The sequence below is a fragment of the Harmonia axyridis genome, chromosome 4 (genome assembly GCF_914767665.1).
Source record: "Harmonia axyridis chromosome 4, icHarAxyr1.1, whole genome shotgun sequence".
Taxonomy (NCBI): Eukaryota; Metazoa; Arthropoda; class Insecta; order Coleoptera; family Coccinellidae; genus Harmonia; species Harmonia axyridis.
Window position 1 is genome coordinate 6,984,350 of NC_059504.1, and position 15,923 is coordinate 7,000,272.

The 15,923-nt window shown below is 33.5% G+C and overlaps 2 protein-coding genes across 2 annotated transcripts; both read right to left on the reverse strand.

Moving 5' to 3' along the window:
* Window positions 1–211: 211 nt before the first annotated feature.
* On the reverse strand, window positions 212–6,907 carry LOC123677523 (HEAT repeat-containing protein 1). Its single transcript, XM_045614093.1, has 4 exons — window positions 6,768–6,907; window positions 5,908–6,510; window positions 5,298–5,851; window positions 212–5,146 (listed from the first exon to the last, which is right to left on the reverse strand). The coding sequence occupies exons 2-4, from the start codon at window positions 6,508–6,510 to the stop codon at window positions 301–303; spliced, it is 6,003 nt and encodes a 2,000-aa protein (XP_045470049.1). The 5' UTR covers window positions 6,768–6,907; the 3' UTR covers window positions 212–300.
* A 655-nt stretch (window positions 6,908–7,562) lies between these two features.
* Window positions 7,563–15,675, reverse strand: LOC123677779 (protein Wnt-10a-like). Its single transcript, XM_045614479.1, has 4 exons — window positions 15,588–15,675; window positions 13,371–13,645; window positions 8,453–8,631; window positions 7,563–8,359 (listed from the first exon to the last, which is right to left on the reverse strand). Exons 1-4 carry the CDS (start codon window positions 15,673–15,675, stop codon window positions 8,026–8,028), a joined length of 876 nt encoding a protein of 291 aa, XP_045470435.1. The 3' UTR covers window positions 7,563–8,025.
* Between the last annotated feature and the right edge of the window lie 248 nt (window positions 15,676–15,923).

The window sequence follows — 15,923 nt, forward strand, 5'->3', positions numbered from 1 at the left end:
AATATTTCTCAGCCTTATAGTAACATCTTTCCAGTAGAAACTGTTTTAAATTATTTTCGAATCTTTATAATTACATGAATATTTCAAATCCTTGTTAAGGTTGTTAAACATTTTTAATCCAAGAAAGAACGGTGATTGTCTACCGATTCATGATGCATTTTTGCGGTTAATCCTATGGAATTGAAGAAGGGAAGTTTCGATAAATAAAGAATTATTTTGGAATGATTATATTTATTTTACAAATCCATTTTGTACATTTGAAATATTTACAAGTATTTATAACAACATTGAACATTATCTTTAAAAGTACTTAGACAAATTATCTCCTAAAACGTCTTCAAGTTCTTGTATAGATTTTTTACAACATTCTTGAACAACTTCATGATCATCTTCAAGAAGTTCAGATAAGAACGGAATTGTTTCCGGTAATAAAGATAAGAAATCTTCACCTAATTTCTTAACAACTTCTGTTAAACATTTCAGACTTAATATCCTTATTTTATAGTTAGAGTTTCGCAACTTCATCAATATTTGATAATTTAATTGCTTCCATAATGAATCATCTGCTGCAGCCACAGCAAAATGAACTATACAAGGTGTTAGGATTTCGTTATTTCTAGATTCTAAATCTGCTATACCATTAAAGTCGTTCTCTAAATTGTCCACAATAGGTTGCATAAGAATATTGAACCTTTCTTTAGTAATGAATTTTCTAGTTGTATGTTCAAAAACAAGTTTAAGGGTTCGTAAAACATTGTCCAATAGTAATGTATTCTTGGTTTCATCCTCATAATACAAGGATGTAGATTTCTTTTTATTACAAGCGTCAAGAATTTTAGCAGCATTATCCACAAACATGCCAGCGAATAATACGAACAAACTCTTTAAATGCTCAGCTAAACCACATGCCACCTTATAAAATGTGATAATTCTATTATTTTTATCATCACCATCTTCAGCCCAACGGAATATCGAATTGAAGAATGGTTTGAAAGTTGAATCAGATAATTTGAGTACAAAAGTGATTAGCGCATCAATAATATGGTTCTCGATCACATTAATTTTATCCATATCGCACAAATCCAAATTTCTAAATTCTAAAGCGTTAATAAAGAATTGTTTAAGCATAGGTATTTGAGGTGTTAAATCAAATCCATCACACAAATGTTTCAAATTTTCCGATAAGATTCCCATAATAGGACCAATAGATTCTAGTTTATTCTTTTGAATTATGTCTGAGTAAACTTCTTCAATTGCTGGGATCAGAATTCTAGATGGTATATTCTCAGCAAGTTTAAGTTTAATTATTTTCAATTTTTGCACGAATGGTGATAATTTTGGATCGTCAGTTGCGTCAGTCCATTTTCCATTGAGTTGAGATATTTCGAATAATAGTTTCTTCAAATACGGACTGATGAAAAGTGGCAACACTTCAAATATTTTCTGAATAGTTGTTAATAAACTAAGACACAATAAGGTAGGATAATCTTGATTCTTCTCTTGTTTCAAAATTTTCAATAAAACAGGCATAAAATTAGGAAGATGTTCAATGGCTCTTGCTCTCAAAGTAACGCATAACTCAGCCAAACATAATATTAATGAGGATAGGAGATATCCTTCGGCCCTGTGTGATTTAATTGTATTTGTTACGAATTCTAAGACCATAACATATTTTTCCATGTCTTCCGAAGCTACAGCTTTAACTATTAATTTCAACGATAACAGTGCTGTTTGAATAACTATCATTTCATCTTCATTAATATCAGTGTTTATCGTTTTAATCATATCGATTAATGAGTTTGTAGTAGAGTGTAGAGCTTTATGGTCGCATTCTTGGATGAATGAATTATCTTGCAATTTAGAATTTAAAATATCCAAGGATCTCTTTTTGATCGTGCTCAGATTATGGCACATCAAACCTTTCATGACCAACAAGAACATTTCCGGGGTTAAAAGCGCAATGGTATAATCCAAAATTTCGAAACTTCGAAGTAATATAGTTTTCCAGTAATGGGCGAGAGAGGTATTCGTATTTTTATCAACGATAATATGCGTCTTCTGTATATATGACAAGATTTCAACGATGATATCACCATAATGAGGTTCAAGGATCTCAAGGTCTTCATCGGGAAGTACAGCAATTTTGGCTATGAACTCTTTAGTAGATATAAGGCTGTGTATTAAGGACAATATTGTATATTTGAAATGCCTGAACTGTTTTTCAGATAAATGGGTAATATTAATATCAAATTTAACATTTCGCATATCATCTTTATTTATTGGCAACCTTTTCAAATTCTGAATCAATGTTTTGCAAGAGTTCAAACCGACAGAAGGATGGAATTCCATCACCACTTCAACAGCTACATTCAGCAGTTTGACAGTAGGATTATCGTCAGAGTTATTTTTCTTCGAACTATTTGCAGACAAACATATCAGAATCAAGAAATAATACATGTGTTGATCTGCATCGATTTTCTGAAGGAGTCTTTTATAAAGTTTTAAGCGTCTATGTTCGGGCACGTCTAGAAGAGCATCAACAAATACTCTCAAAACTGATATGATAGTTGGGATGCTTCCATCTTTAACTAATTTAGGTATAACCGAGTCTATAATGCTGAAAATTAATTGGAAACTGTAATTATCATCATGTCTCAAAACGGAAGAATTTCCCATAAAGGTAAATATTGCCATGATATTACTTAAAACTGGCGCGGGAAATTCTGAAGCATAATAAGTTAAAACTAATAGAGCATGATGATGAGTTTGAGGATTTGGAGAAGCATTAAAACATTGTACAATCAATTCCATATCAAAACTATTTTCAGGTAATCGAACGCTTTCCAACTTCTGGAAACAATTCAAAATGAGTGAGAGAACAAGTTGTTTCGGATATTCTACAGCGGCTTGTTCATCAAATTGTAAACATTTTCTGAGAATACTGAACAATTCCGGTAACAAAGATTCTACATTGAATATTTTTTTCTTATCTTGAAGTAATTCAAGTACTCTTATGCCTTTTTTCCACTCTAAAGTTTCCAAAATATCAATCGTAGGCACGTTAACAAGAGAAGTACGTTTTCTTTTTTTGCTTGAACTGACATTTAGCGACTGAACATTTACCATACGGACGAGTTGAGGAATAACGAGATTGACATTCAAATTGATATGTTTGAAAATTTTGTTGGATGCCAATAATACGTTTGGATTTTGAGGAATTGTTGAAACTTCAATGATTGAATCTAGAACACTTGATTCTATTTCCTTAGACAATGACGAGAAGAATGATTCACTCAGAAACTTCATGGCCAACAGAGAAGGCGAAATCGAATCACCACTAATGCTTAAACAATCTTTATCATTATTGAGAGCGGATAGTAAAAATTTGGATGGTTCACTATCTTTCTTGATTTTCTTTGCGATACTTGACTCGAATCTATGGATGCAATTTAAGATAATGTTAGATTCAGGCTCGCTGTATAAAATGGATCTTTTTTCCAAAATTAAATTTGCCATACTTGATAATTTCTCCAAAACACCGATATTATTGACTCCTGATAATACCTTGGTCATACCTGCCACTAAGTATAATGGGTTTTCAAGGTTATAACAGAAGTTAACCAAAGCATTGGTTATATCTTTATTGATAACCATATTTTCTTTAGAATTCAATGTGTTTGAAACCATAATAGGCAGCTGGTTTGGATCTAAAACTATTTCTTCTTGATGTTCCATTAAATATTTAAATAGAGTAAGGTACGATTTTTTTTCACTAGGATATTCCATTATGATTTTTCCGATTTCAAAAACTTTTTTCCGTATTTCTTCATCGACAGATGTCAACAAAATCAGTAAATACACCACATATCTGTTTGAAAGATCGAAAAATCCTGATATTGTATGACACTTCAATTTCTTTTGGAGTATATTCAAAATAAAATTATTCTCCTTATAAACTACCAAATGCAATAAGATGTCAACTTTAGCATCAAAACTATGGAATAGAGAATTGTGAAATTTAGCAATAAAATCTTGATACACTTCACCCTCATGATAAAAAATGGACGAAGTAGAAAGTAGAAATTTACTGACAGGACTCGATGATGAGAAATCCAAATTTATGATATCCAATTTACCAATATTTGTAATAACATTTAAAATGCATTCTAAATAACCAAATATTGGAAAATGCCCTTTTTTGGCTATTTTAAGATTTCCTAATACAGAACATTCGACTTTTGTTGATGTATGATCATTGGTTGGAGATAATTTCTCTAAAATTTCTATAAGCGGTAATACATCATCCAAGGTAAAATTTTCGTGAACAATATTGCTTATCAGAATGGAAACGCTATATTTCTGAATTGAGGAAAACTTAAATACAGTTTCACTGTCAGTATTACGGAAGAAGTCGATAATAGTTTTATCATTTCCAGGTGCTTTCAAGCATCTAAAGAGTTCATTCGGGAAATCGCCAGCTGTATCTAAGGACGTCTTTGAATTGAATGTTTTAAATAGAGGACAATTCAAAAATAAATCAGATGAAATTACTCTCCTAGCTATCGTTATTTCCTCACTGGTTTTTGGCAGAAGGAAAGGAATTATCATTGAAATAACATTCAAATTATTAGCGTTCTCAGAGACACATAAAAGTTTTAAACATTTAACTAATATCTTACCCCGACAAAGCTTATCCTTATGGCATCTAAATAGCAGATCGAATAGAATTTTGTTCAATCCAACACCTTGTATAATTTTCGTATTTTGAATAATTCCTAGTGCTTCTTTTAACACATCGAGATTATCATCTGAAAGCCTGTGCTCCAAAGAGATCCTCAAGTTTTCCTTTTCTTCATTCTTCAAATCATCAAAATTCTTCGATATGTATTTGATGGCCTCAATTCTTATCAATGCATTTGAATCGTATAACTTATTGAAAATATCAAATTTTTTCTGTAGTTTTCCTCCTTTGAAAATTTTTTGAAGACGATTCTTCCTAACTTCATTTTCAGTCGACGTCAAAATCTTATACACTTCTTGGTCAAAATGGGTTGGATATTGTTTCTCAATCTTTCCAATCAATTCCGATATCCAGATTTTCACTCCTGACTCTTTTATTTTCAACGGAATTGAATCTACGATTGTACTGAAAAATTTGTAATATCATAATTAATAAATTTGTTAATATTAAGCTCTTGTTATTAATTAAAATTCCACAGTAGTGAAGTGAAAGACAGTCGAAAAAGACAGGTTATACTACAAGGCGGACGTAATGAGTGAGAAATATAGATACTTACATCAAAGTACTTGAAATGTTTTCTTCATTTATATTAATTTGATCTAGTAAATCCATTAAAAATGTTTTATAATGATCTGTTTCACTTTTTATGACATTTTCCATTACTTCTCTGATCAGGACTTCCAAAAAAGGATAAATATAAGTACCCCAACTATTCAGTTCTTGTAGCGTCTTCGGAAACCATACATGTGCAATTATCTCTGCGAGCGCATCTTCTGGTATACTTTTATAATGACTTTGTCCTTGATAAATAATCACTATAAGAAAAACAGTTTCTTTGCTCAAATGGGTACCATCATTGCTAGTTGTTTTCTGAACAAATTTATCAAGCACAGCTTCTGAGAGGGTACAATGTTTCATCATTGAAGCAACTATGGCATAAGTTGCTGCTCGGAAGTTTAATACTTGTGAACTCAAACCCTTCAGAATGGCTGGAAACATTTGTATAATGATGGATTCTGATGGGGTTTCTTTAGAAAATTCAATGGCTCCCATGAATATATCACCATAGAAGCTGAAAACATCTATAAAGATATTTGGATTTTCACGAACCTGAAAAAATTTTCGAATTTAGTACACATCAACACCATCAAATATTTAGAACTTACCTTGATAACTTTCAATATAAAGTTTGAAATAAATTGTATGAAGTAAGGATCACTTGAAGCATGATTTATTAATTGTAGTTTTGTTACGGGTGTACCAGCTTTCTGTGAACTTTTTAGAAATACCCAGGGATCATTCACTTCATCAAATTTCATTAAACTCACTGTTTTCTGAAAAATCTTGTGATTGTGATATGGCAGGACGAGCATTAACAAATCCTCTTTATTATATTGATGGATTGAATAACGATATATTAACCATTCTAGTGCTTTAATAGAGCACTGAAATGATAAATACGGAGAGAGCAGAAGCAAAAACTTATTGATATGTTTGTTTAGCTTCACATTGGCAGATGTTGATTCAATACTTCTCTCAAACTCTCTTGATTCCAAGGAAAACAATGTTCCAGTGAATTGCTCAAATATTTCATCTTTTGTGATCAATTCCTCAAGACCACGCAATCCAATTTCATAGAAGACTTCTTTCCTAAAGCCAGCAGCTTCCTTGTGGTCAAAAAGAAGTGAAGGGCGAGCATTGCTTCTTTTTAAATTTGAGGTTTGGGGTTTAGCATAACTCTTAAGCTGTTCAGCTAACGACGTAGCCATCTGAAAAATTCATCAAAATGATTCTCAAATATGTCAACTTGTTTCATCAAAGAAAAAATATATATATTGTTGTAGAAATTGTGGATAGATTAAGAGACCAGAATGTCAAAATTTGAAATGTTAATTTCTAGTTGAGATTTAACTTTCTTCCATTGAAAACATTGAAATGTGCATTATATACGATTATGTAAAATTTGAATAATGAAGCTGAAAGGACGGTTTATGTTGAATGATATTTTATAATATTTCGAACTCACCTTGTAGTAAGAATTTCACTTGATTGATTCGGTTTATAAAATCCAACTCATGTTGCAAGTTATTAAACAAATTAATAATTGCAACCGGCACTCTGTATTCACTATTCACGTGTGATAAAATTTTACAATTGAAGGTTAGATTTATGTTAACCTAAATGATGAACGTTAACTTGATTGTCACAGAATACGAATCTTGTCTTCTTTTTCTCGGCAATCCCGAGATTTTATCGTCTGAAATCTGAATGGAAAATTCTTGATCAAACAAAAATTAGGAAGATAGTGAATTTTCCGAACTATCCTATTTCAAGCTTCTTGCAAAATTTTGAGTTGATAGCCTCATCAGAACCATAGATTAATTGTAAATCTATGATCAGAACCATAGAAAAAAATGAGCATGATGACTTGTTGAGCGCATAGACCTAATATCATATCATATATATCATGATATTAGGTCTATGGTTGAGCGTTGGTTCATTCATGCGTCAATTGCACCCTTGAAGACCACGATTCATGTCAGTACTTTCCAGACGTTGCTCATTTTTTTGATTGAACGCTGCATGAAGTGAGCAAAAGAATACTTTAGGGAGTTCATTGCCTATCTTCTGCTAGTGTTCGAACAATCGCTATATTTTTCAATAAAGAATACTTCGATAACTTTCATTGAAATAATATATTTTTTTAAATATGGATAAATTTAGTGACTTAATGAAAAGTCACAAAGAAGTTTCGTAAAACTTCTTAGAATCGGAAATAGGTATAATGGTAGAGTGATATCAGGATATAAAAAAACGTTAACATAGTTGCGAAATATAAAGAAATATTCACTTCATATTTCTGATTTAATACTGATACATAAATAAGTTAGAGAAAACAATATTAAATGAATAAATAAAATAGGTACATTCGGTAAAATCAATCCTTAAGTAAAATTTTTCTGGATCAGTTCTGTTCATTTTTTAAGATGAAAAAAATCTAGGTATGCAATTCATTACAGTAGTTATAGAATAAATATTTTTAACTGAGTCAACTAAGTGAGATTTATGTACTTAAAAGATGCGAGGTTTTGAAACAAATATTGATTATGTTTTTTATATTCTGTAATCGATTAATAGATGTATTCGGTTATGAGATATATTCAATAACTAAGAATTTTTGATACTCGTCATGTCCCTTTTTTTTAATCTAAAAAATTATTCAGGCAAGAAAGTATTTAGGTACATCTCTTTCAGCTTTGGCTTAAAAATTCAACATTTTTCGACTACTTGCATACACTGATCCACTCATCAATAGTACAATTTTGACACTGCACTTCACAGCACCAATGAAATTTACATTTACAGAGTTCAGTATGTACTCTCCTCAACAAATTGTAACCACGACCACAGCACAAAGATGAACAATTGTCTGGGCCATCGCCAGTTCTGTTGCAAAATCTTCCAGTGGTTCCAGGAAAATCTACAGAAGTATCAGCTTCACAATAGCTCGGCGATTTTTGGTAGTATATCATGTTGTTGTGATGTTTTTTCTTGTCTTTGTAGCTACTTCGTCTTCTTTTACGTTGGGCTGATTCAAAAAGTTGATTTTCGTCTTTACTGTAAAATTTTTATTTATATCATTAATTTATTAAATTATCGCAACAGTGGTGTTTTAAAAAAGACATGAGCACCACTATTGTTGTTACTTACATTCTTGATTTTCTAGAACCTCTATTGTTCAAGCTGTAGAGCATAGCGTTTTGATATTTTTCATTCAAAATATCGCCCACAACTCTCATATCTGGGATTATTCTCCAACATGTCTTGAATTCACAACTCCCTGACATGCCATGGCACTTGCATTTAATTCGCATATTATTCTTCACAACCTGAAAATGAAATAGGCATCAGTTGATAAATAATAGTTTCTGAAATTTTTCTATAGGTGTTTGTATGGGAGTATGGGACACTTTATTATCGTCGAAATCTACAAGGCAGGTGAAAATAATTGTTCTTGCGTATTTTTAATTAATTAATCATTGAGGTTGTTAATAATTTGAGACTCGCAAAATTTGAATTACTGGTCGATGAAAAAAGAAAACTATTGGAAACGCCATCTATTGCTCCGAGTGCCAACTACTCGTAGGTGTAGATGTAGAAAACTGTATAGAAATTGCAGATTTTTCATAGGTGTCGCTAGTAATTGTCGTTGGAAAAGATTTCTGTTGCAATTGATGAAAAGATTAAATATTCTGCGTATAGATGTCACTTGATTAGCCAATTTTATTCTGATTATGAAATTTCTGAACTGCTGGTCATACAGAGAAATAAAATAATTTTTTTTTCTTCATTTTTAATTACTTCCCATTTCAACAGTTGTGAATCCAAAAATGTAGTTTTCAATTGAGAAAAACTGAAAAAAAACGGAAGCTCCGTTTGCGAGATACAGGGTGTTAAAGTTTGAAAAAAATATCAATTTTTCACTTATAACTTTAGTATTATTGCATTCATTGTTTTTATTTTTAGATACTGAAGTCTTAATAATGTAATGTTTCGAATTGAGTTAGTGTCTCCTGCAACTTATCCGGTGGCGTAGATATAAAACCTACACCCCTGTTGTTTCCAAAAATTTATATAATTTCTGAAATCAACAGAGCTTCATTAAAAAGAGAGGGGAAATGGTAAAATGAGCACCGAAGACGGCGAACGCAGTGGACGCCCAAAAGAGGCTGTCACCGACGAAAAAATAAAAAAAAGTTACAAAATAATTTTGAATGACCGTAAAGTGGAGTTGATTGAGATAGCAGACATTGTGAATATATCATCTGATTGTGTACATCATATCATTCACGAATATTTGTACATGAGAAAGCTGTGTGCAAAATGGGTGCCGTGCGAGATCAAAATCGATCAAAAGCAACAACGTGTTAATGATTCTGAGCAGTGTTTGAAGCTGTTTAAGTGCAATAAATCTGAATTTTTGCGTCGATATGTGACAATGGATGAAACATGGCTACATCATTTCACTCCGGAGTCCAATCGACAGTCAGCTGAGTGAACTGCACACGATGAACCAAATCCAAAGCGATGAAAAATACAACAGTCAGCTGGCAAGGTTATGGCATCAGTATTCTGGGATGCGCAAGGTATAATATTCATTGATTACCTACAAAAGGGCCAGACCATCAACAGCGATTATTATATAGCGTTATTGGATCGTTTAAAGGATGAAATCGTTAAAAAATGACCTCATTTGAAGAAAAAAAAGGTGCTGTTCCATCAAAACAATGCGCCGTGTCACAAATCAATGAAAACAATGGCAAAATTGTTAAACCGTATTCGCCAGATCTGGTCCCTAGCGTCTTTTTCCTGTTCTCAGACCTCAAAAGAATGCCCGCTGGAAGGAAATTTAGCGCCAATGAAGAAGTAATCGCCGAAACTGAGACCTATTTTGAAGCGAAAGACAAATCGTATTACAAAAATGGAATCGAAAAGTTTGAAGATCGCTATAATCGCTGTATCGCCCTCGAAGGAAACTATGTTGAATAATAAAATCGAATTTTGCAAGAAAGTGTTTTACTATGTTAGACCGGGGACTTTTCAATTGGTCTGTTATGTTTTTATAAACTCTTTTTCATGAAAAGAGTTGTTCTATCCGACGCCAAAGTGATTGCATAATAGTTATTTATAATACAAGTGCAGAAGGCATTGATATTCTTCCACGAGTTCAAAATTCAAAAACGAGCCACGAAGTGGCAAATTTTGGAATGAACGAGTGGTAGAATGAGCCTTCTGTAAGAGTATTATACATTATTTTCTCTAATTCATTGCATTTTCATTGAAATTAATGAAATATTTCCATAAATATAATTTAGTGATTTTTGCATTGAAAAATGTTGGTTGGCAGAACTGATTTCTTTAAGGCAATTTGATGAATTGACAGATAAAGCCGTGGCGGAAAGTTCAGAGAACCAACATAGAATAATAAAATATAACCATGAAAACTGTGCGTTTCTGATATAGGTATTCTCGCACGATTTTGTTCTACAAGATGTGGAAGAATGAACAGAATAACCACAGGATTTGAGAAAAATTTGGACCAGCTTGTTTCTATATCGAGAACGAGATACAAACGCTCAAAACTAATTACGTAATTCGAATCGATTGAAATACGTCCGTGAAGTCAGAGACTCCACCTTGTCGAGATCATCGAAAACGCCGAGCCAAAGATGGTAGAAATCAATGATCGCCATCACCACTTTAGTAACGTAAATTTCCATTAATAAACACCGGACAGGGAACAAGGGAAGCTAAAAAAATGCCCAATATATGTTTTCGGCGCGTGTGGTCCATACCTAGGTAATTACAATAACACGAAAGCTGTAATGGCGGTTCTTTGACACGACGAGAGGCGGGCCCAGTGGTCTCGAAGACCCCATAGGGGCCTTTGGATTCGTGCCAATATAATTAAAATATACCAGAAAAAGAATAAAATATGGAATGAGGCCCGAACCTTCTATTCGAGATATTTCATTATGAAACAGACGCATCAGGTAATGTGTGTTTTTATAAATGTCAAGAAACTATATCGTCATGTCATTTTTTCTGTGTCAGAATTGAGTAATAAACATACGTAGAAAGAGAGAGTTAACGCAATTTTTACATGTCCCCAACATTGTTAGATTACGTTGTCGGATTGTGATATATTTTCAAATCCACAATTTTACTATAACGTTATGAATGTATAGTATGTTTTTTTCGAGGTATATAACTTTAAGTTGGCATTACTGTTCAGGATGGCGACCGATTTAACAGCTGTCAAGTGATTTATTCTCAGTTCGGTTTGGCAATTCATCATGAATAGACACACGCCTGAACAAAGCTTGTAAATAGTGCAATTTCATTTCTAAAATAATGATTCTGTGCGGAATACGTATCGCGCACTACGTCCATTTTATTTTGTTTAGCGATGAAGCGCACTTCTGGTTGAATGGCTACGTCAACAAACAAAACTGCCGCATTTGGAGTGAAGCTAATCCTCAAGTGTATGTCGAAACACCGTTACATCCAGAAAAACTGACTGTTTGGTGCGCTTTATGGGCTGGTGGAATCATTGGACGTACTTCTTCGAAAACGATGATGGCCAGAACGTTACAGTCAAAGGTGATCGGTATAGAGCCATGATTATTAACGTTTTCATTCCTGAATTGAACAACCATGATGTCCAGAAGCTGTGGTTCCAACAAGACGGCGCAACATGTTACACAGCTCGTGCCACAATCGATTTATTGAAAGACACGTTTGGTGACCGCCTAATTTCACGTTTTGGACCTGTGAATTGGCCTCCAAGATCTTGTGATTTAACACCGCTAGACTACTTTCTGTGGGGCTATGTAAAGTCATTGGTCTATGCGGATAAGCCACAAACCCTTGACCATTTGGAAGACAACATTCGCCGTGTTATTGTCGATATACGGCCACAAATGTTGGAAAAAGTCATCGAAAATTGGACGTCCAGATTGGACTACATCCGAGCCAGCCGTGGCGGTCATATGCCAGAAATCATATATTTAAAATGTAATGCCACAAGATTGCCTTGCGGATAAATAAAATTCATGTCAATCGAATAATCCATCGTTGTTTTATTGCAATTCAAAGTTCTATAGCTCTAAAAAAACACCCTTTAATCTATATTGAATGAAATATATTCATTTGAGTGATTTCCGATTAAATATGCAAATTTGAATATTTGGAATCCGATATTTTTCCTAATTGTCGAATTTATAATAAGCAGAATATTTATTATTTTCTGTATCTACCTGCTGACATTCAAGGTTTGGAACTGTTGCTCTCCTATTGTCAAATGTTGTTTCACGTCATTTGGCGTGCTTGAAGTTTGTTTTCTGAATTTCTGGTATATTTATTTCAATATATTTTGAGTTGTTATGAAACGTTGATTCACTATGGGACATAAGAAGTGCGTTCTTTGTGGAGAAACTCGCGAATTGAGTGAAATATCGTATCACTGATATGTTTTCATTTCCGCGCGCTTCATGCCAAATTTGATAGTTCATGTTGGGGACAAAATTTGCTTACTGAAAATGACATATGCTCCCTCTATCTATGTTTATTACTGTGAGGGGGAAATTGTAATTATTATTTTGGTACAAATTGCTCAATTGCAACGAAATCAGGCTTGAAAGTTATTTAATTCAATGAACAAGTTTAACATAATATACATATACAGGAAGGTGTGTTTTTGAATTTTGATTCACTAGGTTTTTCAATAAATACAATTTTATGGTTTGAATTAAACTTTATCGAACCGCAAAACTTATTGAAAAACCCATGTATTTCTCCAAATATACTTTTAGAATTGAATAGTGTACAAATTTTGAAGAGGAAACAGTGGTGATGCTGACACTAAGTGAAAGCCTAGCTTACAATATCCTTGACGTTTTTCAATCAGTAAAATATAATATACAGAGTGTTCAATTGCAGGTTAGACGTTTCTGGGTAACTAGGTCTACATGAATTCTGCAAATTGGAACTATGATATTCTTTGATATGTCGTAAGACGATAGCGCAAAAATTTGTATTTCATCGACATTGCTCTTCTTTCTCTTACCATAAGGCCTAGGCGATTGTTGTGATGATTAACATTAGCATGAATATCTTTAGCCTTCTCTCTCCTATCTAGAAACGTCCTTGAGAATTTGGATCCATAATTGATGTTGTGAGAACATCCGTTCCATTTCCAATTTGGTGTTTCCCTCATCATCCCTTGGTATTTCCTTGAGTCACAACCACAGTTCAACAAAGAACCCTGACTACATTCTCTGGCTATAGAGATGGCTATACTGGCAGCGGAAATCGCTTGTGCGAAGGACGTTTCCTTGTAGCCTGAAAAAAGTAATGACAAAATTTTATTCTATATCCATTTGAAGAGATGATTACATGCAAGTTGAATTTGAGAGACATTTTGAAAGCTTAAGATGGCCCTCATACGATATTTTGGTTTCACCAACACAGCACTGGTCTTCGAAAAGCCTGAAAATATCCTAGTTGATACCAAGTGCCTTGAGAATTGAGATCATAGAAATATGTTTATTACATTGACAACCACTTGACGTCTATCAAGTTGGTTTGTGAACAATGCCTTTCAAGTGAAATTCTCGGATGGTATTTGATGGGTTTGGTCGAAATGAGTGATTCAAAAAGACTTCCATCCTATATAGAAGAAGCAGTGCCGGTTATTGGTTAATTATATGTTCTTATGGATCAAAATGAAGAATTCGTAGATAAATAACTATTATTGAAGCCTCAAAGTAATAAACATAATTAGAGGGCGCATATTTTGTCCCCAACATGAAATATCAAATTTGACAAGAGGCGCGCGGAAATGAAAACATATCAGTGATACGATATTTCACTCAATTAGCGAGTTTCTCCACAAAGAACGCACTTCTCATGTCTCATATTGAATCAACGTTTCATATCAACTCAAAATATATTGGAATAAATACCTCAATATATCAGAAATTCAGAAAACAAACTTCAAGCGCGACAAAAGACGTGAAACAACCGATGACACTGAGAGAGCAAAAGTTGCCAAACCTTGGATTTCAGCAGGTAGGTACAGAAAATAATAAATATTCTGCTCATTATAAATTCGACAATTAGGAAAAATAGCGGATTCCAAATATTCAAATTTGCATATTTAATCGGGAATCACTCAAATAAATATAATTCATTCAATATAATATACATTCATAATGACATAGTAAAATTGTGGATTTGAAAATATATCACAATCCGACAACGTAATCTAACCATGTTGGTGACATGTAAAAATTGCGTATACTTCCTCTACCTATGCTTATTACTCTATGACTGAAACGAATGTCAGGACAGATTTTTTTCTGTGGGTCCTATCCACGTCAACGATATGTTTTGAACGTCTTATTTTCACGAAACATCTGTCCGTTATAGATATAAATGTCAAGACCAAGATTCTGAAGGAGAACTTTTCCTTAATACCCTGAGTTCCGCATATCACAAATTACCACGGATCTCAGAAATCCAGGTTCAGAACGAACGATATCTGTCACCTTACCTGAGCACAAATAAATCGTAATTTGTCACGGATACTTAGTGTTCGGATCTGACGTCATTATAATGAAGCTGTCATCACTACCTACCACCGGTGACACCTGGATATACCGATCTTCTATTGTTTGCAAATAGAATGCTACTCTTCCAACAAATGACAGTGGGTGCCACCCTATATTCTCGTTTGCATTTTTTTCTATGCCTCATTATTATCTATTCATCTGTTTATGAGAGCACTGGGAATTCATTATTGTTGGGGACTGTTAAATTGGTATTGAAGATTTTTTATAGATCAAATAATCGGGTATATGATTTTTGTTTATGGTCCGTAGGGTGAAACAATAACCTGTACTGAAATTGGGATTCTATAAAAAATGTCTTATTGCTTTTTTGTACACACCACAGAATGTTACAAATTTTATGAAAAAACAGGCTATAATTGCTATACCCGGTATTTGTAAAATAGCAGATTTTATTTGGATACGTCATAAACACTAATGTTCAGAAAATGTCCTGGCATTAAAAAAAGATCGTTGATGTCATACAATAAGCTAAGGTATTTGTAAACATAACGCCATCAAAATATTAGTCGATTCGTGTCTGCATCCTAAAGTTATTCTCGATTAAACATGTCAGCTTATGAGCCAAATTCTCCACATTTGCGGGATTATTTAATTTTCTGCTTTAATATGAAGAGATCTGTGGTTGAGGCTCATCGAATGCTGTCAAATACCTATGGTGAGGCCGCTATCAGTGATATAATGTGCCGAGAGCGGTTTCAAAGCTTCAAGAACGGTGATTTCGATGTCGTAGACCAGCATAACGATGGAAGAGAGAGGGTTTTCGAAGATGCAGAATTGGAGGCATTACTTGATCAAGACTCATGTCAAACGCAACAAGAATTGGCAGGATCATTGGCAGTGACGCAGCAAGCCATTTCAAAACGCCTGAAAGTCATGGGAAAGATTCAGAAACAAGGAAATTGGGTGCCGTACGAGTTGAAGTCGAGAGATGTTGAAGGGCGTTTGTTTGCTTGTGCATAGCTGCTTGCAAGGTGAATACGGAAGGG

Coding starts and splice junctions, on each gene's coding strand:
- LOC123677523 (XM_045614093.1), bottom strand. CDS start 6,510: ATGGCTACGTCGTTAGCTGAACAGCTTAAGAGTTATGCTAAACCCCAA. Junction 5,852..5,907: donor TTATATTGAAAGTTATCAAG/GTAAGTTCTAAA, acceptor AAATTTTTTCAG/GTTCGTGAAAATCCAAATAT. Junction 5,147..5,297: donor AACATTTCAAGTACTTTGAT/GTAAGTATCTAT, acceptor CAAATTTTTCAG/TACAATCGTAGATTCAATTC.
- LOC123677779 (XM_045614479.1), bottom strand. CDS start 15,675: ATGCTGGTCTACGACATCGAAATCACCGTTCTTGAAGCTTTGAAACCG. Junction 13,646..15,587: donor TGATAGCGGCCTCACCATAG/GTATTTGACAGC, acceptor TACTTTTTTCAG/GCTACAAGGAAACGTCCTTC. Junction 8,360..8,452: donor GGTTCTAGAAAATCAAGAAT/GTAAGTAACAAC, acceptor AAAATTTTACAG/TAAAGACGAAAATCAACTTT.